Genomic DNA, 26,551 nt, shown 5'->3' with positions numbered 1-26,551 from the left:
ATACGAACGGACAGACGGACGGACAGACGGACATGGCCAGATCGACTCGGCTATTGATCCTGATCAAGAATATATATGTACATATATACTTTATATGGTCGGAAACGCTTCCTTCTGTTTGTTACATAATTTTCTACGAATCTAGTATACCCTTTTACTCTACGTGTAACAGGTATAATAAATCCTTTTTATTGTATCAAGCCTATTACTTTTTCTAAACATATTAATAATTATGCACATATACATACATATGTATTTATATATGCATATACATATCTAATAAAAATATGTATGTATATAATATACAATTTTCCTATGCCGTAATAAGAAGAGTCATTTATTTAAAGTCAGATATTTTAAGAAGTGTGCAAATATTGTCCACACGTTACAAGACCAACCATGATGTATTAAATGGCCAGTAATCTTCTTTTGAAACGGCTGCAGCTTTTCAGATGCCACACGTTCGTTCGCCCTCACACCTGACGACCTTTCCATTAGCGCCGTGCTGCTCTTTTAATAAATGAAAATGTTTTTAATTAATATGCTTCAATATGTCGAGTGGGGCTCACAGTCAGCGCCTGAAAGAGTCAACCCCTGCACGGCGATCTGTAGCTAAATTCCACACCCACATCGTCACCCACTTCCACTCCGCATGTGTTTCGTTGCAATTTGCTTTGCATTTGCGCTCGGGCTTTATTGTTGTTGCGTTCAAGTCCAGGGGCTACATTTGCATACATACTTCATGAGCAGAAAAATAATGCGGCGTTAAAATACATATGTGCATAAGTGTACATATATGTGCCGAAATAAGAAGTCCCTCGAATACTGCCATTCCCACCTTCTCTCCAGCATGATAAGTTTAATTACGGTACTGTTTTAAGCTTGTATTTTTAATTATTTGTTTAACACCGTCCGAATTCGATCCGATGTGCACGAGTCTCCCTGTGCCTGAATTTTTATTTAAAGTACAAGAACAGTTGAATGTGCCACATGTTGTTAGTTTACACGAAAAAATTGTGCATCCCATATTGTCTAGTGGTTAGGATACCCGGCTCTCACCCGGGAGGCCCGGGTTCAATTCCCGGTATGGGAAGTCAGTCTTAAAAGATTTTTTTATATTGTAGTTTAGCTGGTTTGCCATTGTTTTTTTTGTTTTGAGAAGACTTTTTAATGGTGGTGGCACTCACATTAGAGCTCTGTAATTAACTTTTCGGTCCATTCTGCACACTGCCGAAACTTATTTTGATTAATATTCCATAGATGCATCAATGTCCGTTTCTTCTATTATTCGAGTTTCCATATCCATATTCATCTGCCGCTTGTCTGCTGGTCCATCCAAAGGCTGCCTGCGTGGGAATTCCTGCCGGTTTCTGTCATCTGAGGAATGATTACCTGAAAGAGCGTTACCACCAACTCTTTACGTCCATCCGTAATGGAAAGCGCTATGATATGAGCAGAAGTTAAAGAGTGGGCTTGTTGACGGGCTCTGCCGTTTCCATTCATTGCTTTGGACAGTACAGATCTTCCCCCCGAATTGCGTTTGAAGTGCATTGATTTATCAATGTGTGTAAACTGAGAGCCTAGAGAAAAGGTTTCGGACGCAGCCACGTGTATTTACCTAATAGGCCTCGGCAATCCGAAAGAGCACTCCTTTAGGACAGACCGCAAGCTTTAGCACCGAAATGCCCATTCATTTGCAATTTTAATTAAGGGGGACTTTGCCGCAAGCAAGGCATTGCAATATTATAAAAATTCACAATTCTCTTGTTGCTGATATTGCACGCAGGATGTGTTCATGCACGTCCAGGGGACGTGCATCCAAAATTGGCAATCGTCTATGTGTGGTTGAATTGCCAACAACACATCGAACAAGGTCCATCCAACATGCACCATCCGCCCGCCACCCCAAAGCCTCCACATCCGACAGAGTGGGTGGTTGGATGCAGCTGACAACCGGCTTCCAACTTTATTAGACGTTTTCCCGGCCCCCCGCCTTCTCGGAGGGCGGGGGAAGTGGTCTCCTCCGGGGAGCATATGCCTGACCGGGAAGAGCTCTCGTCGGTCGAACCCTTTTGGGTGCATTTAAGGATGAGGCTCAGGCCGTGGATCAGGCCTCGGTCTGATGCATCGACGCTGCACAGGACTAGAGTGTGGCCGATGGGGTGGGTTTTATGTCCATGCACATTTGCATTTTTTATGTTTACTCCATATATGTATGTATGCATGCTGAAGTGGGGATGTGGACGCATGTACATATGTCCACGGCAACACGGGGATGCCGGCTATCTATCTCTCTCTTACTTTAAACACAGCACTCATGCTGCCTTTTTTCCGCAACGAAAATCGATAGCAACGAAATTTAAAATGCACTCTACTGTTTCCTTTGTTTTGTTTGCTGTTCCTGCAGAATCCAGCCTGCTGCAGTTCGTAAGCCAAGTTTGTATCCATGCACGTGGAGCAAAGTCCTTTATCGCCCTCAAAGGGGTATCTCAGATGAGAGAACGAACCAACCCAGGCACTTGCATTTGAAGTGCTCTAATTCCAAACGGAAAGGGAAGTCAAGTGGGCAGCACATATATACCTTTAATCTTCATATCTTTAACGGATGTTATTCAACAAATTCTCTACAGGTTATTCTCGGATAGACTTTTGAAATATAATGATGGTAATATAACTATTACTATCTAATGGAATTTATAATTGTTTTGCTAAACAGTATTAAATAGACTCAGGAGTCCTGTGCAACAGTTTCGGGTTCCCTACACACATAAAACAAGAGAGCACGCTAATGTCGAGTTCCTCGACTACAGGACACCTATTACTTATCCGGAGTACAAGAAGAAATTTTAATATTTTTCCTGGCTTCGAGAGCTTTGTGGGCCAAATAATTTTTAGCATACTGATAACAATTGCAAAAAAACATCCTCAGGGCAGACGGATGTTCAGAATTTGGATATCGACTTTCATGAGGACAGTCAGACAGACGGTCATGGCCAGACCAGTAAAGAGTCTAGTGAAGATACAGAATTTTGTATAAATCTTCGGAAGTAAATATTTTTTTTTAAGGTATGCAGGATTTGTACCTTTTATAAATATTTTTCAATAATGGCAGTTTTGGGCGGTTTCTGGGCGTTAAGGTGGCGTAGCAAAAAGTTTTTTAGAAAATCTATAGAAATTTACAGACTACTGAAAAAATATCTAAGAATTTTTAAAAAGGTTTGGGCGTGTCAGCTTTGGGCGGTTTGTGGGCGTTGGAGTGGGCATGGCAACGTGGGTCAATGAAACTTGCGCTGCGTCTTAGGAGTCTGCATGCTTAATCTAGCTTTTATAGTTCCTGAGATCTCGACGTTCATACGGACGGACAGAAGGACATGGCCAGATCGATTCGGATATATGTATATGTATACCTATATCCGTATATATATCATGTATATGTATTTTTATATTTATATAAGGATATATGTATGTACTATATGGTCGGAAACAAATTTATTTATACCCGACATAAAAATATTCAATGCGAATACCTTTTGAACAAGCACACATAGTACATTTTTATTTTATTTTAAGTCTACTAGTTAACTCTCAAGCTCCTAGATTTATTACTTACGGAGATCTCGACGTTTACACGAGAAGACGTACGGCCTGAAAGGATATAAAAAGATTGTCTACAAAAACAGTTTAGACCAACGAATTATATACTTCATACGCTTGAAAACGTTTTCCTTTACTTGTTACACATTTCAAAAACAGAGAAATTTGCAAGACAAAAATAAGAATTATGTATAAAATCTAGAATTCGCTGTTACTCGACTATTAAATTTAAATTTCCTTTCCTGTCTTCCATAGAGAATTAGAAGTAAGACAAGCAATTTCCAAAAAATTGCTTTTCTAGATGGAGCGCATCTTTGTTAATAATTATTAGGATATTATGTATCTTAACTGAAATTTATCCAGACAGAAGGACAGTAAATTTGGCGGGTTACTCACTCAACGATAATCCAATTACGGGGTCATATTATCCATTAGCTATCAGGCACTGCTCATCGAGGTGCAGTGCGATTGCAGCCAATTGGTTTCGCTGCCAGGCTGCAGCTGCAGTGCTGGGAGTGGCAATAGGTGCTGGCGACTAACGAAAAATTAATTGAATATAACATTCAATTATTTTTGAAAAAAGAATTAAAACGCCATACAAAGGTCGGTCAGGTTCTGCTGAGGATGCGGGTGTGGATGTGGATGTGGGTGTGGGTCCGTCGGTGGCCGTAAACAGCATTGAATAAACACTGGAGTCTATATACGATATAGCTGGGTGCACGAACCGTTCTATGTACAAGTCCTTGCATATGCTCCACCATGTCCTCGGCCATCCCTTTCACTCGGGCGCTGCCTGACCTGTACATGACGCATTTAAGCCTACAGCTTTCGCTATCGCTGTCGCACTCGCCCAGCCACTTCTCCATGCCGTCCAGCGAAGGTGCTCGGACGGAGTATTAATGAAAATTTCGTACATCGAATTCGCATCATTAAAAAACGAAGGCTCGAAAAACACATATGTGAAGCTTGCCGGGTTTTTGTAAGGGATGAAATTGGTTTGTTTAATAAAAACATTTGGAAAATCAATTCGGTCTGTGGGCTCTTTTTTGCTGTGCTGGCAAAATGCGTGTATATAAAGGGCAGCATATAACGGCGTAAAATGTATTTTTATTGCATTATTTCGTTGAAAATACATTAACCATGAAAAAATAAAAACACGCAATGCCAAAAAGTTCTTGTCAGAAGTGGGATTCGAACCCACGCCTACAGAGTAGACTGCGACCTGAACGCAGCGCCTTAGACCACTCGGCCATCCTGACACTTGTGTGTGGAGATCCCAGTGACTATTATGCATAGCTCGAACGCTCCCTTTTTAAGGAGCTATGGAAGGTGATCTTCAGAGGAACACAAATTTATTCCCTTATATGTTTATAGATATAACTTTCAAAAATACTTGCCTTAGAGTTCGCTTTCGAGAACCGCTTGTTTGAAAAATAGAAAATGTACAGAAAAATAGTCAAAATAAATCACTAACAACATGGTTGTCAGCGCTGTACTACTGTACTCTCAGTACCAAGCAGGCCCCAACTTATGGCTCTGCATTCTTTGCTTTATGCTATTAAATACGGAATGGATTCCATTCAGAACCGCTAACCAACCGATGCTCAAATGCAGCCAATCAGCCAGTTTCGTATTTGCAATTAGTCAATAAGCGGAATTTGTTAGTCCTTAATGCGGGACCCCGAGGACTCTACACTGCAAATACAATTGTGGATTATTTTAGCTGCAATGATTGGATAACTCGTTAATCATATATTGCAAAACAAAGTGACTGGGAATGGCAAAACAGCAAAAACTAATTATAATTTTCCCCATCACCGATCAATCAGCCCGGCCACATTCAATTGTGTAGGCATGCATCGCAATACATACATAAGTACTCCCGATTTATGTACTACTAGATTTCGGGTAGACCGAGGGCTAAAGTCCTCCGATGAGCTTTTTACTAATATCCAATTTTTAACCGAGTACATAGCACACGCACTTACACAGACGCAGCTCATTTACAAGCCATATATGGGAGTCGTACTCACGGGAGTCTGTGGAGTGGGCCGTACTGGTTTGGGCTACGCAGCATGACAATAAAATAGCATAAAATGGAAAAAATTCGAAATAAAAGTGCTGTATACGGCAGAAAACAACGAGCGCGAATATAATGCGTTGCTGCTGATGGGCGGCTGCAGATGTCCCGCCCTCTTGTGGTTCCATTTTGGTTGGTAGGCGGGGCTGCGTGACTGCAGCTGAAAAAATATAAAAAAAATTATATAAAAATATAAAATTTTATTATAATATCTTTTTTATGGAAGATTGGTCGGGTTGCAGGGATAAGTCCCTTAAAAATATGCCATTTATTGGCAAAATACAGCCACGCTAAAATTAAGTTTTAACTGTTCTTGACTTTTCTTATACAATTATATATTACAGCAGCTCCAAAATAGTACTTTGTGAAAAAACTTCGCTAGATTAATCTGTGTATGGATAAATCTTACAACCCTATGAGTAGAATGATAACTAGAACATGTCCATCGGAGATCAATGATCAGTATGGCTCGGTTTAGCCAGTGGAAAAAATGATCTCCAGCGATGAGCTAAGTTCAGATCCAGTTCAAACTGTGAATGATTGGCGCCGAGTGAAAAAGAATCCACTTTTTGTGTGCAAACGCACCTAAAAATAAATAAAAAACAGAGCAGCGAATGAAATGGCAGACGAAGACGTGGTATGAGATCGGCATCCCGAAATCCACCGGACAATTGTCCGGCCCACTGGGGCTGGGGACAGGGTGCGGGCAAAAAAGGGGATTGGGGATGGAATGCATTAATGCACTGCTGCTGCTGCTGCAGCTGCAGTCCACGTAGGCTGTAGTCGCTGATTATGTTGATAACGATGCGCAAACATCAAAATAATCGAATAAATTAAAACGCCCGAAGAGAGAAGCACACAAAACTCAATCGACACCCACTGGGCGGTGACAAATAAGCTGGGGGTGGTGCTCGCGATTCGCATTAATAGGGTTGCTAATTATTAACGTTTGCTGCCCAAGCCCGGTTTCTGGATTTCCGTTCCCCAAACGCCAAGCTTCCAAGCCACCACATTCACCATTCCAGCCCTATTGTGGCTTGGCGCCTAGTGTGTCGACGACTCTCATAATGAGTTTTTTCTGGCTGCAGTTTTGTTGCTTGGGCTGCGACAAATGCGGCAGTGCATCATGTCGGGGCAAAATCAGTTTCGAAAATGCTTTGTCAACAGCAACACACATTCAAAATTTTCGGTTTAGTCGCATAAGTTTTATTTTGCCTGAGTTAGTAGCACTTTACAACTTTGGCTCACCACTTGGTTCTGTGTTGGAAAATTCTCCTGATTTCCTGCCAAAAGGGAAATTCCCCTCAACATGAGTGAGTGTGTGTGTGTGTGTTTCTGCGCGCCAGTGGATGTCCTGTCTAAATCTAAGCGCATCCTGCAAGCATTCCAAAAGCCCAGAGAGCAGCATCAGCTCCGCTGAAGTGAGATGTGTGTTGTATTTTGATGTAAATTATGCAAATACTACCCAGATTTCAGCCCTAAACCGTAGAGGGTGCCCCTCCACCGCCCATCGCCCACTGCCCGCCTATTGTCGGCGTCGGCGTTGTCTCTGTTGTTGCTGTTGTTGTGGCTGGTGCTTGCGGTTTTGTTTTTGCTGCTAGTTAGCTGCGCTGGCCGATACATCTGATTAACAAAATTAGTTTAGAAAACTCCGCTCTCGCGTTCGAAACAAACAAATATTGTTCGCTTTTTCGACAAAAATAAAATGATTACGAGTTATTCTTAGAATTCGGAATGACTTGAAGAGAAGTGTTTGCCGTCCGCTTTTATTTTTGGATTACTAAAGTGCAAAACCAAATATTTAAGTCATGGTATGCGATACGAAGGAACATACTAGTCTTTAACTTTGACAAAGCGCAAGACACTTGTAATCAAATGTGTAACTTCCAGAGTGAATTTATCGAATAGAAAGCTAATTTTGGAAGTACGGTCGATTTTTCATCAGAAAAAGGAGGCCTATTCATAAAAATTACCTTAAATGATTACACTTAAACATCAGTGTGATACTTATTTAGTAGCTAGATAAGTCAGTTAATGGTTTCAAGTTACAGAAAAGAAAGGCCGCAACAGCTTACGAAAACTACAAAGTATCTTTAAATCTCGACAGGCTAAAAGGAAGTCTCTGCACGCTTTGAAAGTCCTCGGTTCGCTTTAATTTTCATTAGGACTGTGTGCGTGCTCGTCTGTGTTCCCGACCTCGAAGAGTTTTGTTAACCCTTTTGTGATCTATTTTCTAGCTGTGGCATCGGGCATCGTTTCTGTGTCGCGTGAAGAAGAGGCGACTCCCGACGCGACGAAGACTGTTCTTGAATGAAAGTCAAAGTAAAAACGGCCAAACGGCAAAACAACAAAAACCTAAACAAAATACAAAACGACACACGAAGCGAAAGGAACGAGGTGTCGGTGGGGGCTGGGGCAGCTAAAAAGAGCGCCAAACTTTGATAAGGCTAAAGCAAAACAAAACGGAGGGCTTGTGGACGAAAACGGGGGCCCGTCGCCGGGAAAAACAAACAAGAAGCGCGATCTGTTCGGTTTTCCGTCGCAAGAAGACCACAAGGACGAGAAGGCAAACAGGGATGGGTCGCGAGAATGCAAGCGACTCGAGGGGAGGCAGTGGGCAGCACTGGGTGATGGGGCCTACTCAGGTGCGTTACCGGGTTGAATGCACGCCACGCCAGAGCGAGACAGCCGATTGACGCTGCATTCTCGCGACATTGACGCTCTCTCCCTTCCTCCCTCTCTCTCTCTCCCTTGAGCATGCGCAAACTTCCAACCCGTAGATGAGCAAATCAAGGGTGCGTGAATGGGGGGTATGTGGGGACGGGGGTCATATGTAATGCAGGGGACGCGGGGCGCGTTGGGTTGGGACAGGTGCAATTTATTTATTTATTTCGATTCATTTCCGCTTTTGTGTGGGACTAAATGAAAACTCATTTCCCTTTGATGTGTGCTCCGCTCCTTATTCACTTTTCCACGGACTCTGGTGGAGCGAGGTGGGCATAGCCAGTCGAAGCGGCGAGAGCGAGAGGGTGCGAGTGGTCGTCGCTCCCTATTGCTCTCTCTGTTTTTGGGTGCTGCTGCGCGATAATGAAAAAGTGTAATGCACCAAAAAGTGACATAAGGCTGTAAATTAAGCAACAACAACTACAGCGACAACGAGCTTAAACTCTGCCCTGTACATATGTGCCGTGATATACATACTTGCATACATAAGAATGTGTGCGGTACATAGGTGAGGAAATATATGTGCATATAATCGGTTATTTACAGTTATCTGCATATCCTGATGAGAGCCATCCACTGCCCCAAACTGTGGGTGTTGGTGGGTGGCGTTGTGTGGCACTGGCTTTTATCCCGGGGCAGCCTACGTCCGAACGGAGCTTCTGTGAGAGCTTTTTGGGGCCAACTCGTTTATGTTTTCCCATCAAATTAAAAGGCATTTCACTGCAAATTACAAAAATGGTAATCACGCGTCCATGTGTCCACATCCTCATCCGGGTTTTATTAAATTCCTGCCCATGCTAATCGAGCCCTTTGTAAGGAGATCTGATTAGGATCACAGAACAAAATGTCAACTGGCATTTTTGTTATATTCAAAACTTTTAAATTAGACAAAAGTAAGCTTTAAATAAAATAATACTTTACCGCAACTTGCTACTGAATACATTTAAATAAATTCTCTTGAAAATAGTACTCTTAACATGCTTTAATGTCTGTCACCATAGGATTTAAGGACTTTCCTAGAATAGTCTCAAACCCTACATTATATTAAATTTTTGTCAACAATTATATTTTATTTTATTTATCGATTTTTACAATTATGTGTAATTAAGAAAGTATTTTGGATTGATCAAATACTGCATATGTAATGATACTATGTACATAATGCTTGATAATGCTAATTTAAAAGGCCATGAGGGAAACCCCATAGTCTGGTCTGCCTGCCAAATTTGTCTTTATCGGGTTCTATTTCTCTTGTTGCTCTTTCTGTTGATACTGGGGGCATATGCTTCGAGGGGAGCGGGCCGGCACAAATTTACATAGCCAAAGTCGACAAAGTCACAAAAAAACGAAACCGGCTTGCCAGCTCACACACGAACGAAACTCACCCACATATGCAACCCCCCCCCACACACACACACATAAAAAAAACAGCTCCAACAACAAGAACAGCCGAATACAACAGAAACCGGCTTTTTGTGTGACCTAATATTTGAGCTAACTACTTTGGCAAAAGGCGAACAGAATTCGCACTGGCGAGTGCTCCATGAAAAGAGTTCGCTATGCGCTCGCGATAAGATTAGAGCATATCACAACGGGTTGGGGCGAAAAGGGCGCCTTATCGCCATATAGGCCGCAAAACAGAGAGCTGTTGCCGTGGCAATATTTCGGTCAGTTCCAGAAGGAGGAAAACAAAAACACGGGTGTGGACGGATCCTCTTCCATTGCCCCGACGTGGAACCCTGCGAAACATATACCTTAAATAACAAAAGCCAGTTGCCGGAGCAACAACTATTCATGTTTGCTTTTTATTTGGATTATGTATACGCCGTGTGTGACTTGGCGATGGTGATGACGCTAATGAGGTACCGTAGTGCCGGGGGGGGAGGTCGAACTGGAAATCGGAATCTGAGTGCGAACGGCAACGTGAATTTGATTCGGAATCTCAATCTAAATCGGAGGGAGAGTGGAAGCTTTTAGCGTTCGCTCGCATTCGACTTTTTGCACCGGTAAAAAAACTAAGCTGCCGGCAAATTTTTTTGTGCACACTCTCCGACCGCCCTGGCTCCCCTACCCCCTTTCCGACTCGAGTTCGGACTCTCTCTCTGCACTTGACGTGCCCTCTCCCAGAGTGCTCTAGTGTTTTACATTGTTGTCGTTAGTATTGGCGCCAAACGAGAGTACCTATTGTTGGCATTGCGGCGTTGCCACGCTTCACGGCTTGGATGGGGAGGTTGCTTCGCATTGTGGAAATACTTTGTGGAAAGACTTGTAGGCATCTGCAAGATGTTCCAGATTCTGCCCGATCCGTTCAAGCACGAGATCACTCCCCCCCTCGCACTCCCCGTACTTCACGTACCGCACACATCCTTCGCAGTCCCACTCGTCGTATTCCTCGTCTTCCTCGGAATCCACGTCCAGTTGTCCACCCGCCATTAGAGCCAACTCGAAGTTACCCTGTCTCCGCCGACTGTGCATGTCCAGAAGAATTTCTCCGTCCGCTTCCAATTCCACATCGCTGTCCTCATTGAGGAAGTCGTCCTCTCTTAGCACATCCAGATGCACGAGTCCGCCAAACATAGTTAGTTGGGAAAAACGACAGGAAAGATTCGTGTTTTTGGCAGAGGGCAAGATGGTTCTATCGCGGATAAGTCCACCACTCTGGGTTCGATTCCTTCCTGGCAGGTGTCGCGGTCTGAAGATGGGAGTCCGCCTATATAGCTTTAGCAGGAGCGTCAGGGCCTTGTTCCTGGCCATGAGCAGCAGCTGCCCCATCCAGGGCTGCTTTCGACTAATCAGAAAAGAGGCTCTCATAGCGGGACTAGTTGACTGGAACAGTGTTTCGTGTTTTTCTGTATAATTCAAAGTTCTAGCTCCCTGAGGTGTCAAGTAAACGTCTCATTTAAATACAGTGTAGCAAATCCGTTGAGAAACACGATGAGTAAATCTAAATCTGACATGTTTGGGTCCTCGCACAACAATTGCACGAAGAAAGTCTCTGAGGTAGCTGGGGTAAGTCTTCGCGGGAAGCCAAGCTATGTCGTGTGCCGGGGAAAGACGTCCCCCGGCCTTACGGAAGTCGATAGCTCGATTGACCTCAGAGAGCCGTACAACGTAGCTATCCAGCAAGAAGTTCAAGACATTATGAAGCACCAACAAAACATAATTAAAATGGTGGATGGTATGTACAGGGACATCGCTAATCAGAAAGGTTTCAAGAAGAGGAATGACTACGATAACTAGTTAACCACCAAGTGGTGTGGGTTTTGTCAAAAATTTCCCGTTAAACTAAAATTGATCAGAGGGACTGTTGCGATCCAAGTTCCATACATCCATTCCAGCCAATGCATTCGTTTGCCGCGACCTTTGTTGTCTTACTGCGATTCAATTGGCATTATCATTTTGTTTTTAATAAATAATTATAAGTGAACACTTTTGTTTTTCTACTGATAGTACCGGATAGGACGGAGCCCCCCATTACCAAGCGCAAAAACAACGGCGGCTGATTAAGCCAGCGCAGTCGATGGAGATAAGTTTATATATAGCAATAGCATATGTTACCATTGAGTAATAGGCGAAGCCGCGTGAAATACGATTGAATTTTTATAAGTCAATAACTATCGAATCTTATATTCACAGGCTTCGCACTAAAGTTCCTGCCTAATTTTCTTTAAAATTTTGTAGCTTGCTTTGGACAAAGCTCCAATTGTCAGGATGATAATTCTAAAATGTTTTAGGTGATTGTATGTATGAGCGAAAATGTATTTACTGCATATTTACGGTCGCAAATGTCTACTTTAAACTTTACTGCTTTACAATCTTTTATCGAAGATTAGAAAACCTGTTAAATGTGTTTGAATGAGAATAAAACCTTTTGAGTAGTTAGCAAGGGGCGGTACGTTTCACAGAATCCGCTGGTAAGGCTTTAAGTTCCGGACTTAAAGTTGGCCCGTCAAAGCCTTGCCTCCTCTACCGATGCTGGTGGCTGCGACTGATTTACCCACTTCTAAGCTCGGTTAGTTTTCAAATCGTAACACTTTCTCGCGATGCCACCAAAAGCAACCACATCACCAGCCTGCTAGCCTAGGGTTCCGTGTAGGGGGAGGGTTAGGCCAAGCCCCCAAGGGGCAAGACGCGTCCCTTTCCCACCCACGGCCTGGCATACCCCTACGGAAACTCAGAAAGGGGCAACAAAACCTCAGCTGCAAAGGCACGCGACGCAAGGCCGCAGTCGCAGCGACGCGAGCGTCTACCGCGGGGCTCATGTAAGTCGCGAGACACGAGTGTCTGTGCACTCAGATGTAGATACACCACATCCATATCCACATACACATCCAGATCCACACACGCCTCCCTGTTAAGTTACTTTTTGCAAACTCTTTGCCGACGCTTTGGATGCTTTTTATTGTTTGCTTTGCCTCCTCTACCCGTTTCTATCTATATCTGTCTCTCACACACACACGAGCAGAGTCTTGAGTAGTGGTAGCGCTCTCGCAGCACTTGCTTCTCTCACAGGGCTACTCCCTGGTGGGTGGGGGTGTGGAATGGTGGTGTTTCATGGGATGGGGCGCAGTTCTCGTTCTCGTCGTCTTTTTGCGCTCGCTTCGGTCGATTTTCGCAATGCTGTTGTTGTCCGAGCGAGAGTCCGTAAAAAGCTTTGTGCGCCAACCGACACCCTCCCGGCCCGTCGTCAGGTTTATTCAGTTTCTTTTCGACTCTCTCAGCTCTCGCGGCTCCTGATGCTGCCGACGCCAGCCGCGACCGCGACTGCGACTGCGACTTGGCCATCACTGCTTTCATGGGTTCTTGAGCGTATGCAAAAGATTTTTGCACATATTCATCTTTTTGGCCGTTTTCGGTGCGTTTCGCGGAGCTCTGCGGCTCTTGGAGTGTTCGCGCGAATTTCCAGCATTTTTGCGCGCCCAAAGAAATCGTATTTCCCGTGCTTCTGTTCTGGCTCTGGGTTTCTGAGTGAATCTGTTGCGTTTTGGGTGAAGGGTCGCTCCTTACTTCCTCGAATTAGAAATCGGCTTTTATTCGCCCTGTAGAGGCTCCTACTTTCTACACCCTAAATTGTTAAAAAGAACTCAACCCGAAGGCTCTATGACTTAAACTTCTTTCGTCACATATAGTGCTTCGAGCTACGAAAAATTGACTGTACACGTTTTTCGGGGTTTGCGAAGATTGGTAGTCTAAGCTGCTTGTGGTTCTGTGAGATCTAGTGTGCGGAAAGCTTTATCTGAAGTGAATATGCTAAAGCAATCAAAATTGCATGCTGGAGTTTGTTTTTGCTTCTGGAAAGTTGCAGTTATCTGCCAAAAGCGCTGCAACACCCATTTATACACCCGTTAGTTTGCGGAGCCTTAAAGCAGAACTCGCAAGCTGCCCGCATCTGCCGATATTGTCTTTCCGTGATGCGGTTCAACTATTTCTGTTCAACTATTCAGTGTTTAGCGGGTGGAATTGGCGGTGCCGGCAGTCGAACCACTTACCATCCATAGTGCTTCATGGCAAATAGCGATCTCTATATACTTGTGTGGGCTGGTATCGCTACCCATTAATCTGCCCCACACACTGTGCAGTCGCTGTCGTATAACTTTTATTTAGCTGGCCTGGCCTGGCGTTGCCGCAGCTCTCTCGGCTGTTGTTGTATTAATTAGATCGTATCGCAGTTGCCAGTTTTGCTTAGTTCGATGGGGTTGGCTTTGTTGCATCCCGATTTAATCGTCTGGCGGCGTTTTGAACTTGAAAATTTAGTTGGTCGTTTAGATTTTAAGTGTTTTCAGCTCTCCGGCGCTGTCCCTGCGCCCTCTCTCCAGCTCTCTCCGAGCGGCTCTCTTTGAGGTCCTACCCGGTGTTTAGACAATGCGTGCTTCTATACAAAACAATGGTACCTAGGGTTAGAAAAAGAGGAGCAGTGGGTGTGTTGGTGTTTGTATGTGTAAATAGATTAGTTTTTAGGTGAGAGTGTGGGGTATCTAAACCATGTGTTGATTGTGTTTGGGAAACACTCAGAGAAGGCATCCCAGAGCCAAGAACCTGGAGGCACGATAAACTAATATTTCTATAACTATATCTTTAGCTTTTATAAGTCGTTGGCAGTTTTCGGATACCACTTTCAAAGATAAAAGTCGATGGGATCCAAAAACTGCTGGTATGCTTTTCTCATATGGTTACTAATCAATCGAACGTACTTTCTATTTGCAGGTGCTTTTTGACTGTTTGGAACATTTTTAAACATTACGTTAAAACGTTGTTGATACTTACTGAAATATTGTTTTGTTTAACAAATAATAATATAACCACTATAATAATGTCAGCCTAATACAAAACGAAAGGAACGAAGATCAGAGCATATTATAATACAAACCTAATAAAAATAAAACGACAACGATAACAAATTATTTGCCATCAGTTAACTTTTTATTTCAAACATTCTTATTAAAAAATAACTAAATGATTTGAATATAGTTTCACTCCCGCAATTCTACGACAAAAAATTTAAGCAACAACAACAAAAGAAAATAGTACAACAAAATAAAGTTTTCTTTCAGTTGTATGAAAAAACAAAAAGTGATTTTTAGTTAGTTTCTCAAAATTTAACAAACAAAATTCACAACAAAATTTGGAATACAACAACAACAAACGCCGCAACAACAACAACAACAACAACAGCAACAATTACAACCACTGCAACTAAGACAACAACACCAACAACCAACCAACCGATAACAACTTCAAATTCAAAAAAATAAATAGAACAAATAATACGACTAAAGTAAATAATATAGAAAACTGTAACCATAATAAAGAAACTAATTAAACGAAATAAACCGAGAAATAAATCAAAGCGCAACAAATAACGAATAACTCAACCAAAAGGAAACAGCCAACTAACCAGGCAAACAAATCAATGCAAACAAACGAAAATAGACACACGAAATAGCCAACAAAACCCAACAAGAAACAGAAACAGCAGAAGAACAAAGCAGCCGAAACAAACGAAAATAGCAACCCAAGCCATCACAAAACCAATCGAAGCAGAATCACAACCACAACCAGAAATAGCCTTACAACCCGCCTCCAAACCAAACCAATAGCAGAATTCAACATATACAACCGATAACTAAATTCGATAACAGGATAACAAATAGAAAATAGAGCAACGAAACAAACAGCAACAGAAAAAGTAAAGGAAAATGTAACAGCAAAAGTGAAAACTGAAATTCAAAATCAAAAGCCAAGCAAACAAAAAATAAATACAAAAACGGAAATAGCCAAAATTTGTTAAATTTATTTTGTGTGTTTTTAACGGGAAAAAAGCAAAACAGTAACTAAAACATAACGGAAATAAATATAAAGTCAAAAACATTTGTCGTTTAACAAATTGAACTCTTGCGTTTGCTTATTTACATATTCGCCTTAGTCCTTAAATTTTGTGTTCGTCAAAAAAGCGGTCGAGAAAATGTTCTGAAAAAGTTTGAATAATCGAGCTGAATAACACTTTGTTAACTTTAAGAGGTGAAGCATTCAAAAAAGGAAGCGGCGAAAACCATTTCGCAAGTAAAGAGCAACAAACTGTAGAAACAGTTTTGTGCCAAAGTTGCGCAATCACAAGTGTACATTTGTGTATGTGTGTGTCGAACGTGTCAGTGCTAGAAGCTCACGTTGTACCGAGGAGAATATAAATCGGATCGAAGAACATCTCTATACAATATCAATATATATCCATATACAAATTATCTAAAATTGTTCATATCGTGGCAAAAGTCAAGTATGATTATGATCTAAAGGCATAAAAAATCCGTTTTCGAGAGCATTTCGTACTTACAAGAAATTAACCTAACACTAGTAGTGAGAAAACGATATACAAAAACCAAATAAAATTCCATTCAGATGGGAGGAACGATCTAGGCTAAACATCAAATTATACTACTATAAAAATAAAACACAAGTTTTTGACGATCTTAAAAGTATAGGGAAGGAGTATTTCTGGTTTAAGCTAACAATTCCCACACACCCAAAAGAAAACCTTCGAGGGGAGTCACTTTGCATGTCAATTTGGTGAGTACATTTTAAATCCCATCCTCTAAAGCCTAAATTTCCCTAGTTATTACCATAAAAAACACTATAATTGCAAATTCCGGCCAAAGCATGCTTTAGCAAATTTAACGAACCATATCAACTTTTGAGATGAAAAAAATCGTAGCCTTACATTTCGAGTATTAAACGTCCAAGTGAAAGTTGGAAAGTTTGAGATTTTATTTATGTAAGGACAAAGTCATGTAGCAATATTTTCTAATGTATACATTTATATTTAAATCGTACAGACTCGTTTTATTTTTGATATATGTACACAATGTAGAGCCAAAGCCCTATTTTTCTGTGTGCGCACAAGAATATTTTATTTATTTTTTGGTCGTATTTAGATATTCTGGATTGGGATTGGCCAAGAAGTAAATCCTTCTTCAAAACAAAAAGAAAAGTTCTTGGCGGTTTGTGGGCGTTAGAGCAGGCATGGTAAATAGATTTTTCACTATTCTAGAGAAATTTGCAAGATTAATGTAAAAACTAAAAATATAAAAACATTTTGTAAAAGTTTGGGCGTGGCAGTTTTGGGCGGTTTGTGAGCGTTAGAGTGGACGTAACAAAATGTTTTTTTGCAAATCGATAGAAATTCTCAAGACTGCTTAATATCAACTTTCTAGCTTTTTTATTTCCTGAGATCTCGACGTTCAAACGGACGGAAAGAGAGATGGACATGGCCAGATCGACTCGGCTATTGATCCTAATCAAGAATATAATACTTTATATGGTCGGAAACGCTTCCTTCTGCGTGTTACATACTTTCCACGAATATAGTACACCCTTTTACTCTACGAGTACGGGTTTAATGATTTCGTTTAGCTATTTTACTGCGAATTCAACAATATATAGTTCTGAGATATACATTACGAAAATATTTGATCCATAATAGAAAACTTCCAAAAATTAATATAAGAGGTCCTTTGTGACAAGCCCTACAGGCGCATCTTTATTGGTGCCCAGTACATACATATGCTTATGTTTGTATCTATATGAGGTCTATGTACAGTATGCATACATATGTATATATACAGCTTTGCGTGCTCATCTACATGCAAATTTCAGTTACGCGCAAAAAATTAATTATTAAAAAAATGTGCGACGGAAGCGATACAGCTCCATCTCCGCCCACCCCGCAGTCCATTAAAAGCTGGCGGGGGTGGTGATGGGTGGCCATTGGCAATCGAAATACAAAGGTCGAAAGGATGAGCGCTAGCAGCAGCAGCAGCAGCAGCAAAAAAGCAACCATTACACGTATTTTAAATGAATTGAAATAAAATTCGTATATAAAAACGCTCGTACATATGTATGTATGTACATATGTGTGTGTATGAGTATATGGCTGTTGAAGTACAGTTGACTCCACACATTTTTAACGGAAAATGGCAGGCAAGCAGCATTCGCAGAGACCGCGGCAAAAGCTGCGGCCGAGGCGTGGGAAGGAAGTGTGCGATGGGGGTGATGTTGGGGGTGTTGATGGGGAACCCTCGAAAGGGGTTGTCCGGCCGAACGGTCAGTTGCCGAGAGTCCTTCCGCACGAGGATGTGCAAAAGGGACGGAGAGTGTCTGCGTCTGCCATTCACCACCCCGCTATCTACGCCCGTCTCTTCTCCACTAGCAAGTTGCTGCAGTTTTAATGTGCTGAAGCTGACGATGCGTCGCCGAAAAGAGCATAATAATATTTTCGCTCTCTATCCCTGGGAATCTGGATTTGTTGCTGTACCTGCAGCTTTACGTGTGGGCCATGTCATTAATGACAAGTTTAATTTACATTTGCGAATTTTTTTCCCCTTTTCCAAATTGGTGCTGCTCTTGCAGTTGGCAACAGTGGAGTCGCCCAAAAGACCCCATCCGAAGCGACTCAACCAACCTACCACCCACCAAACCCGCTGAACCGCGCGCAAATTGCACTTTTTGGTTGCATTCTTTTTCATGCCATTTCACTTAATTTTATTGCAGCTGCTGCGTATATTTTTCTGTCTTTGCGCGTTTTTTGCCATGTCATTGAATGTAGTTTCTAGAGTCTAGAGCAAACGTGACATATCATTACGGGGGGCAGAGGCGGTGGCGGTGGCAGCTCTGGATTTTGTTTATAACATCAGAATTAATTGAAAGTCGGTGTTTTTTCGCGCTGTCGAAGGTTGCCTCGGCCCCCTAAAACAAAGTGATGACGAGTCTTCTAGGTTCGACCTGATTTATGTACTTATAATCCTGTCACACGTGAGTCCTTCACGTGCATCGGTAAAAACGTTCGGTCCATTTCAGCCAGCTCTAATTATTTCCTCAACTTATTCAAGAGCGCTTCATGAATATTCAAAACAAACATTCCGCTTGACATCCATGCGAATCAGCCTCAGCTGCCACGCTAGTGAAAGTCGTGAAAGGCAGCAACTAGAACGGCTATATTGGTGGCAAATTCCAAGGGGAGGACAGCAGTTGAGAGCTCCCATGAGCGGAGTGGATGGTTGGGTGCCTCCCTACATAATTGCGATGGAGGGCTTTCGACGGCCTTGAGTGGGTGGTAGAGTGGGTGCCTATATACATAGATTCTCAGATACATAGATGGCTTAATAAAAAGATGGTCGTATTCATTCACTCAGAGCAACTGGGCCGGAAGTTTGGTGGCATCCGAGAATTATATGTATCTTCTTAGCACCGAGTTCCAATGTGTATGGACCGGTCGAGACATTTGGTTTCTGAGAAGCTTTTGGAGTATTCAGTACCTAGAGCAATGAGTTCCTCACATGCTGTGGGGAGCACGAGTAGGGGAACCATTGATTGAATGAAGAGAAGGATTTATAACGAGGTTCGGCGTTGATAAAAATCAGGCACTCTCTACTAGCTCCTCCAACCACGCCCACGAACACACTCTCAGGATAAACAACAAAAGATGAAAAAACTTATTTCCTGTTTTCCTTATTTTATTTAAAATAAACAACACAAAATATGGCGGGGTCCAGGGTTGGCCACTGCATGTCAACAGCCTATCGCGAGGCAGCACGGGGCGTATGCGTAACATTTTCATACGCCCGTACTGAGATCGTCCGGTCGCGTTTCTCTGGACGGGTGACAGGGAATGGGGTTGACTTTGGGGTTTTCGGGCAGGGTGGACAAAAATGGGATTGGAGTGGAATAGGGGCTGCCATTATTCACATGGCGTTGCTGTCGTTAGTTGCCATGCAATAAACATTTCGCCATCGTACAAAGGTTCGGAGGTGGAAGGTTTAAAGCGAAGTTCGGATGGTTTCAATGGCTGAGAAAAGAATGGATTAAATGAGCCCTTAAACAACTGGTATCAGGTCGAAGCCATAACACTCTTATTGTAAGACAGTCAAGCGAGTTACGTAAATGCAGATTTTAAATCTCAATTGATGATTTAGTTATCACCACACCAAGACAGGCAAAAGTGTTCTTATAATAATGTGCTGTCAAAAAATGAAAATCCTTTCATGTATTCATAGTCCCTGAAGCGCGTTGAATAAAACAAAAACTTGCTTTTAGCAATTGCACATGCATTGTGATTGCAGTCTAGCCGCCCTCACATTTCCCCCCTGGTCACACTTTTGTCTTTTTCACTGTTTCTCTGAAATTTCGAGTGCTCGCACAGAAATACTCTTCTTCTTCCCGACTACAGAAAAACGGGGAAAATGCAGCCAGACTCTAACCAATCCAACCCAGCCCCAACACTCGTAAGTTTGCAGACTGCCGCCTAGAGGGACGTTGCGAGGGCGTTGGAAAGGCAGTCAAACCATTTGAAACATGCTATAGCATTAAAATTTTAGCCTCTTGCGATGTAACTTTTTCCCACAAATATGAATATAAAGTCCAACTATTTTTGCCTAAAAAAACTTTTCCGCCGGTAAACTGCGTGGAAAAAATAAACAAAGGGAAGACTCAAAGTCGTATGCCGCAGTTTTTACTTTTAAGGAAGGCAAACAAGGTAGAAAAGGCGATAAAGCTTATTAAGAAAGGCTATAGAGTTTCCAGGCGGCAGTGACTGGGAAAACAAAAATATATTCATAGAGCCTTTTACTTGGAAGGTAGAAGGAAATATTACAGGCTCAAAAAAATACAAAACATTCCTAGTTCACTTTAAATTTGACACACTCCCCAAAATGACCCTTAAAAGTTGGCAGTTGACGCCCCGCACCCTGTGCAGCCGAGAAACTATGTCAAAACACATTTTGTTCTCCACGTTATTTTTGGCACAACATCTGAAAGTGTTTACGCCTTGGGAGTAGAAGTGGCAGTGGAAGGGGTATTAAGGGAAACCGTGTTCAAGGAAATGCCTCATACACTGGGAAGAACTTTCACGGGTTATAACTGAATTAAGTTTTATTTAAAAAGACTCTATTAAAGATTATTATAATTAAGAATTAATTAATTAAGAATATTATTTTGAAATGTATAGTACACTTTTCTTGTGCTAACTTAGGGTAGTTTTATTTTGGTAATAGGTGGGCCACACATTCGCCCAATTTCGTTTATGCAATGCCATGTTTATGAATACATATAAAATGGGGAATACTGTACGTTCATAGGTATTGTTAGTCGTCTACATTCGACTCAATATGTATAAACTAATAATGCGCCTGTGTTTGTACACTGTACAGCCACATTTTTAGGAATTAAAAAAATAAAAGATACTTTTATTTTATTGTGATGTGATTTTGTTATGTGATTTCAGGTGCATTTATATTTTGAAATTCCGTTGAAACTAGATACTGAGGGTCTGTAAAAAGGTGTGCGACCCTCGGTCTCTAATCCTATTACTTACAATAATGCCATTAAACGTAAGACCCATGAGTCGGTCCGTTAAAGTGGGGCCGAGGACTCAGAACTAGCTGGTAGCTCCTGTTTGCGTTGAGGAGCTTTTGTCGGGTGCGTGCGGATTTTCACACTTTACGCATGGACTGATCGGCGGACCGACTGACGACAAGCCTGGGCGCAGTGGAATTACGCAGGGCTGCATTTATTGACACTTGCCAACTGTACTTGGGGCTGTTGAGTCGGCCCTTTTCTTGAATACTTGTGGCACCTAAGCTGTTGGCCATTCGCTGTTTCCCCAGATTTAAGCATATTTCGCTAAATTGCATTTTTGCTGTCATTTAAGGTAATTGCATTAGACTCGTTTGACATGTTGCTTTGAGCCCAGAGCGGCATCGGGCACATTGGCGGTGGAAGGGGAAACACCCATATAAAACCATGAACTATTCGTAAATTTGCAAATAAATCAGGAGTGTTGCTTATAAAGATTTGAATTAATTTTTTTGAAATACACAACCAAAGGCAAGCTGTCACAAGCCATAGTGGTAATTCAATTAAAAAGTCAAAACTACTAATAATTATGTACAAACTTGCCTTTAGAGCCTTATAAACGAATGATTAAATATGGCAATATTTTCGACAAAGACAAAACAGAGCGTTTTCCTTCCCTCAGGTCCTTTTACAGACTAGCGAATTTCTCACCGCTTCTGATTATCAAGTCGGAAAGGTAAACAAAATCAAATTGATAGGTTACTGAACCAAAAAGCTGGGCGCAAAGACACCTACAGGGTACAACTACAGACCCATAGGCGGATTCGGAAAGCAAAACAGCTGAATGCATTGGTAAACAATTTAAAGGAACAACGAAGAGGTGAAGAGAAGCAGAAATCTTAGCAACAATGCAATAAAACTGCTAAATTTAAACTACAAACTGCACACCACATGCACAAACAGAGAGAGAAGAGCAAAATAAGCAAATCAGAGAGATACAATTACATATATCTTTCGTTTATTCTTGGCCATCTCAATCAAAGTGCCATCTTGAACTCCGAACCATTCTTCGTTCTCTTTCGTAGTGACATTTTGAATTTTATTTTTTCGAGCAGCATAACTTAAACTTAAAAAATAACTTGTAATATTTCGTGTTTTTCGATTTCTGCAACGATGCAGGTACTGTAAAATAGATCAAAAACAACTCAAAACTAAATAACCAGCAAAAAATACTAAAGACAATGTCAGCACCGAATACATATGTACATATGTATAAAAGTATCGCGGGAAGGGGTGCTATTATATCTGCTCGATTTGTGTCTGTTGTTTATGAAGAAAACAAAAAAAGCGCTGTTTATTTATACAATAATGCAAACACATCATACAATAATTTACTTTTTATTTTAACACGCTGCCACCCCCACTCTGCTCCCCTCACCACACCTGTCACTCGCAGTTGCTGGGAAGCCGCTTTTAACCCGGAAAGCTGAGAAATCCAATGAGTATTGCAATTTCAGGCACTACATGTGTCCGCAATCTGAGTTTGGGGTATCGTAGGTTAAGTGCCAAGTTTGGTACCCCTCTAAATGGGATATATTAAAATTCATTAAAGTATTATTATTATATCATAGATAGATAAAAACAATACGTATATATGTATATGTAACTATAAGTATGACTATACAACTATAGAGATTGAAGGATTAAACATTCTAGGCAAATTTAAAAGTACCTCACCCCACAAACAGGAGCGACTTTATATGTAATTTGTTATTTGTTTTACGAGGTAAAAATAAAGTTCGCACTTTAAACAGGTTGTTGTATCAACTTTTGTAAAGAATTTATTCAAAAATTCAAACAAAAAGTGAAATAAAAATGTTTTAAATTATCTATTGTAAAATGCACAAGTCTTGGGAACTTAGACGTTATTTAGCTATTTATACTAAAACATAGTTTCTAGGTGTTCAGCATAGCCACAATTTTGGCAGGTCTCTAATATAATGGGTTATATAAACAGACAAAAAATTATCATATTAAAAATTACATTTTTTTTAAATTTTACTTTAACATTTTTTGTGACTGATGCTTTAGCAGCCTCAATGTACATATGGTTGTACTTTTCCCTTTTCTCCGCTATTTCTCCTAAGCCATATAGTTTTTTAAGTCTTGGTATGCCATTTTTAAAATTTTGTGCTACCTCTTTCGGACTCCAATAGAAGATTTTAAAATCTTCGCTGATGAATGGTATTCGGCAGTGTTCCAGTGCTCCACTCGTGCGCCTTTTTAGTACGTGTACTGGGCTAGGGTCAAGTAGTATATACATGTGTATGTATGCATTTTCCTACAGATGAATTTGGAATTTACATTTCTAGTCCCACACAAAAAGAAAATAGTTGGTTACAGAGAGTTTTTAGCGCAGTCATGCTTTTAGACATAAGTTAAAGATTTTTTACTAGATAAAAAAGAGTTTCATATGTATAGGTACATTTGTACATACCCATTTAATGGACACCTAGCTATTTGATTCGAGTTAGAATAAAATATTACTTCTTACTGCTATATGTTTTAGGTTTCTATGTTTTGCTAATGTTGAAAATAAAAGTGCATTACATTCGAAATTATGAGAGTGTTGCGGCAGAGAAAGACTGCGACTGCGGATCCGCTGCTCCAACACTAGGCAAATGACAACGGAGCTGGAGAGCGAGCTTTCCGAGAGACTGCACTAACACCAAGGTGTTTGTGTAAGACGCGGGGCACCCACACTCACGCACGCTCACTCGCCGGCAAAAAGTTGAAAAAATTCGCAAATGTTTTGGCTAAAAAAGCTTAGAGAGGCTCTCCGTGTTTTGGCCCCTGTCCTCTCCCGGTTGGCGACTCCCAAGCGCTCTACACTATTGCAGGCACATGAACAGGCACAGGGACAGAAAGAGAAAGAGAAAAAGGCAAGACACTGACACACAACGCCAGCAGACGAGAAGTCGTTCAGACAACGAGGCATCGCTGAGAGGCGAGTCAAGTTGAGTCGCGTTGAGTCTCGTTTTGTGTTCGGACTCATATTCGCGTTTGGTTCGCGTTCGGTTTGTTATTTTTTGGCATTTTGTTCGATTTTTCGTGCCGACATCTAATAAAAAAGCTGTACACAGAGTACGTACATGTGCAGAGAGCGCTCCGGTCGAGAACTTGTGAGGCAGCCATCAAAAATAACTAAAAATGTCGTCGGCCAGCGACGCAAACAGAAATAAAACGCAAAAGTGCACCAAAAACAATCGCCGGGAGGGCAAGTGTTGAATAAACGTCGCATAATTTACGTGCAGGACAACACTGCGTATACGCAACGTCGCCCTTAGAGGGAAGAGAAAGCAGAAGGTCGAGGGTCCAAGGAGCAAACAGAGGTGTAATGATGAACCGTCAAATAAAAAAAGGACAGATCCTTTGGAATTGCAACAAAAGCCGCTGACCGGATTCGAAATTAATTTCGCGATCGTCTGCAGTTTGCTATTTGCAACATTGCAACTAAAACTGCAACTGCAGCTGCGTATCTGTGTGTATCTGCCACGCTGCTGCGCTGGTGGAGGTATCTATGCGAAATTCGGCTCGTTTCGTGGGTGTCTGTGTGAGCACGTGCATCTGTGTGCGCTGGGAACTGCGTCTGTGTTCGCGGCCCGTTGCAATTTGCAATTTTTCGCCCCTACTTCCTCCGGCTCCCTTGTTCTGAACTTCGACAAGTCGTGCCATTGCCTGCCGCAATCAGCATTTTGAGGTTAGTGTCTTTATACCCTGTATACATACTAATACAGTCGTTGGGCCACATATACCCACAGTATGTCAAGCCCCCAGAGGAACTGGATGATTTTTGGGTGCTCTTAGCTATGGGCAAGAGAACTGGGATAGTCAGTTTTTATTTGGGTAGCAAACAAAACTCCGAAGATCCTGGTTGGCGCTAGAAAATAATAATATGGGAGACGCCGAACATTACCAGATGGGATAAAAAGTTTCTAAACCCGAATTCTGTCCCGTACCAATTAGGACCTTGCAGATAGGGAACGCACATAGAAAAGAAAGCAATATGGAGGCAGATGTTGCAAAAATTGAATTAAAACTAACTAAAATTTTAAAGATATACAAATAAAAATGCTTGCGCGTAAATCAAGTTGACAAATGCAAAGGAAATTCGGCGCTGACGGAATAAAGAGGCGCGGAGGGGGCACACACCAAGCACAAAGCGGCACTAATGAGCAGAGAAGCCCAAAGCAGAAGCGAAAAACTAAAGGCAATATCAACAACAAAAATTGCCACAAATCATTTGCAATTTTTATTTGCTTTTTTGCTCTCCGATTTTTTGCGAAATTCTCCCTGGGGCTGAATTCATTTATATTTTTGGTGTCTGTGTTGCGCCAGTGTGTGAGCCGTGATGGTGGAGGTTAGTGGTGGCGGGGGTCGAAAGAGTAGGGCATTTGTGTGTCTGCGTACTCGCGAATGTGTGCGAATGTCAGGCCATAAAGGAATATGATGAATTATAAGCAAAAACAGTTTTTGCACAAAAACTAAAATCCACAAAATGTTTAGCAACAAAACAAGCAAAATCACTTAGTTGTATGTTCGTGTGTGCCTGTCTTGGTTGTAGTTTTTTTGTAGGCTTTCGTTTTTCGGCTTGTATATCTAACAGATGTGTACATCTCCAACTCCTAATGCATGTGTGGCGTGCTGTGGAACTTACATACATACTTCTGCAAAAAGTTCGTTGCCGGTTGAATGTCGGTTGTCACACAACAGAGCTCCTCTGTTGGGCGTCAATTAAATGCAAGGGTATTTGTCAGAGTCGGGGTATTGCCTTGTGGCCATCCACTTACACTTTTAAGGTCCGAACGTTAAACCAGGATATTAATCCGCATTGGAGAACTCACATAACATTGGAGCGCTTATCTGAATGGCTATGTTCAATTATTTTGGTGTGCAACAAAAAAGCTACGCAGATAACCTAAAACAGAAAAGTTTTTTGCACAACGCTCTCCAAAACAAAAAAATAGACAAAAAATTCCCATTCTGCTGTTTTTGTGAGTCACTTTTTGCCTTATTTTTCTTTTTGACTTTATTTACTCTCACATCTCTGTACCTGTCGCTGTAGTTACGTGCTCCCGCTCTCAATTTGCTGTCTCCTCCGCATTTCTCTCACCTTCCCCTCGACGAAGCGTACCGCTTTTCGTCGTGTGTGTGTGTGTGAGGGTATCGCTGGCAGAGCTTTTTGTACATTGAATTAGATAGCTGCACAAATTACGCTAAAATGCTTTGCCGCTCATTTTTTGTGGCTGTTGG

The 26,551-nt window shown here is 41.7% G+C and overlaps 3 protein-coding genes, 2 long non-coding RNA genes and 2 other non-coding genes across 11 annotated transcripts in view; 4 read left to right on the top strand and 3 right to left on the bottom strand.

Moving 5' to 3' along the window:
- Nucleotides 1-1,021: 1,021 nt before the first annotated feature.
- On the top strand, nucleotides 1,022-1,093 carry Trnae-cuc. Its single transcript has one exon. It is a non-coding gene; the product is annotated as a tRNA-Glu (tRNA).
- A 2,372-nt stretch (nucleotides 1,094-3,465) lies between these two features.
- LOC120321624 lies at nucleotides 3,466-6,851 on the bottom strand. The gene is made up of 3 exons (XR_005561343.1): nucleotides 4,194-6,851; nucleotides 3,991-4,129; nucleotides 3,466-3,645 (listed from the first exon to the last, which is right to left on the bottom strand). It is a non-coding gene; the product is annotated as an uncharacterized LOC120321624 (long non-coding RNA).
- On the bottom strand, nucleotides 4,771-4,853 carry Trnal-cag. Its single transcript has one exon. It is a non-coding gene; the product is annotated as a tRNA-Leu (tRNA).
- Nucleotides 6,524-7,423, top strand: LOC120321625. The gene is made up of 2 exons (XR_005561344.2): nucleotides 6,524-7,095; nucleotides 7,151-7,423. It is a non-coding gene; the product is annotated as an uncharacterized LOC120321625 (long non-coding RNA).
- Nucleotides 7,424-10,189: 2,766 nt separating this feature from the next.
- LOC6535188 lies at nucleotides 10,190-11,209 on the bottom strand. The gene has a single exon (XM_002095814.4). The coding sequence runs from the start codon at nucleotides 11,207-11,209 to the stop codon at nucleotides 10,610-10,612; it is 600 nt and encodes a 199-aa protein (XP_002095850.1). The 3' UTR covers nucleotides 10,190-10,609.
- A 123-nt stretch (nucleotides 11,210-11,332) lies between these two features.
- Nucleotides 11,333-11,825, top strand: LOC120321623. The gene has a single exon (XM_039374890.2). The coding sequence runs from the start codon at nucleotides 11,333-11,335 to the stop codon at nucleotides 11,636-11,638; it is 306 nt and encodes a 101-aa protein (XP_039230824.1). The 3' UTR covers nucleotides 11,639-11,825.
- Nucleotides 11,826-15,014: 3,189 nt separating this feature from the next.
- The window catches only part of LOC6535187 (zinc finger protein 768), a 27,837-nt gene continuing 16,300 nt past the window's right edge, over nucleotides 15,015-26,551 (top strand). For 2 of the 5 annotated variants that reach the window (XM_039374888.2, XM_039374885.2), the window contains exon 1: nucleotides 15,017-16,459. The gene's annotated coding sequence lies outside the window, so the exon portion shown is untranslated. Of the gene's footprint in view, nucleotides 16,460-26,551 lie in introns of all 5 variants that reach the window. The other 3 variants (XM_039374886.2, XM_002095813.4, XM_039374887.2) reach the window with 3 other exon arrangements.

The sequence above is a fragment of the Drosophila yakuba genome, chromosome 3L (genome assembly GCF_016746365.2).
Source record: "Drosophila yakuba strain Tai18E2 chromosome 3L, Prin_Dyak_Tai18E2_2.1, whole genome shotgun sequence".
Lineage (NCBI taxonomy): Eukaryota > Metazoa > Arthropoda > Insecta > Diptera > Drosophilidae > Drosophila > Drosophila yakuba.
This window is presented reverse-complemented; position numbering and strand designations above follow the sequence as displayed.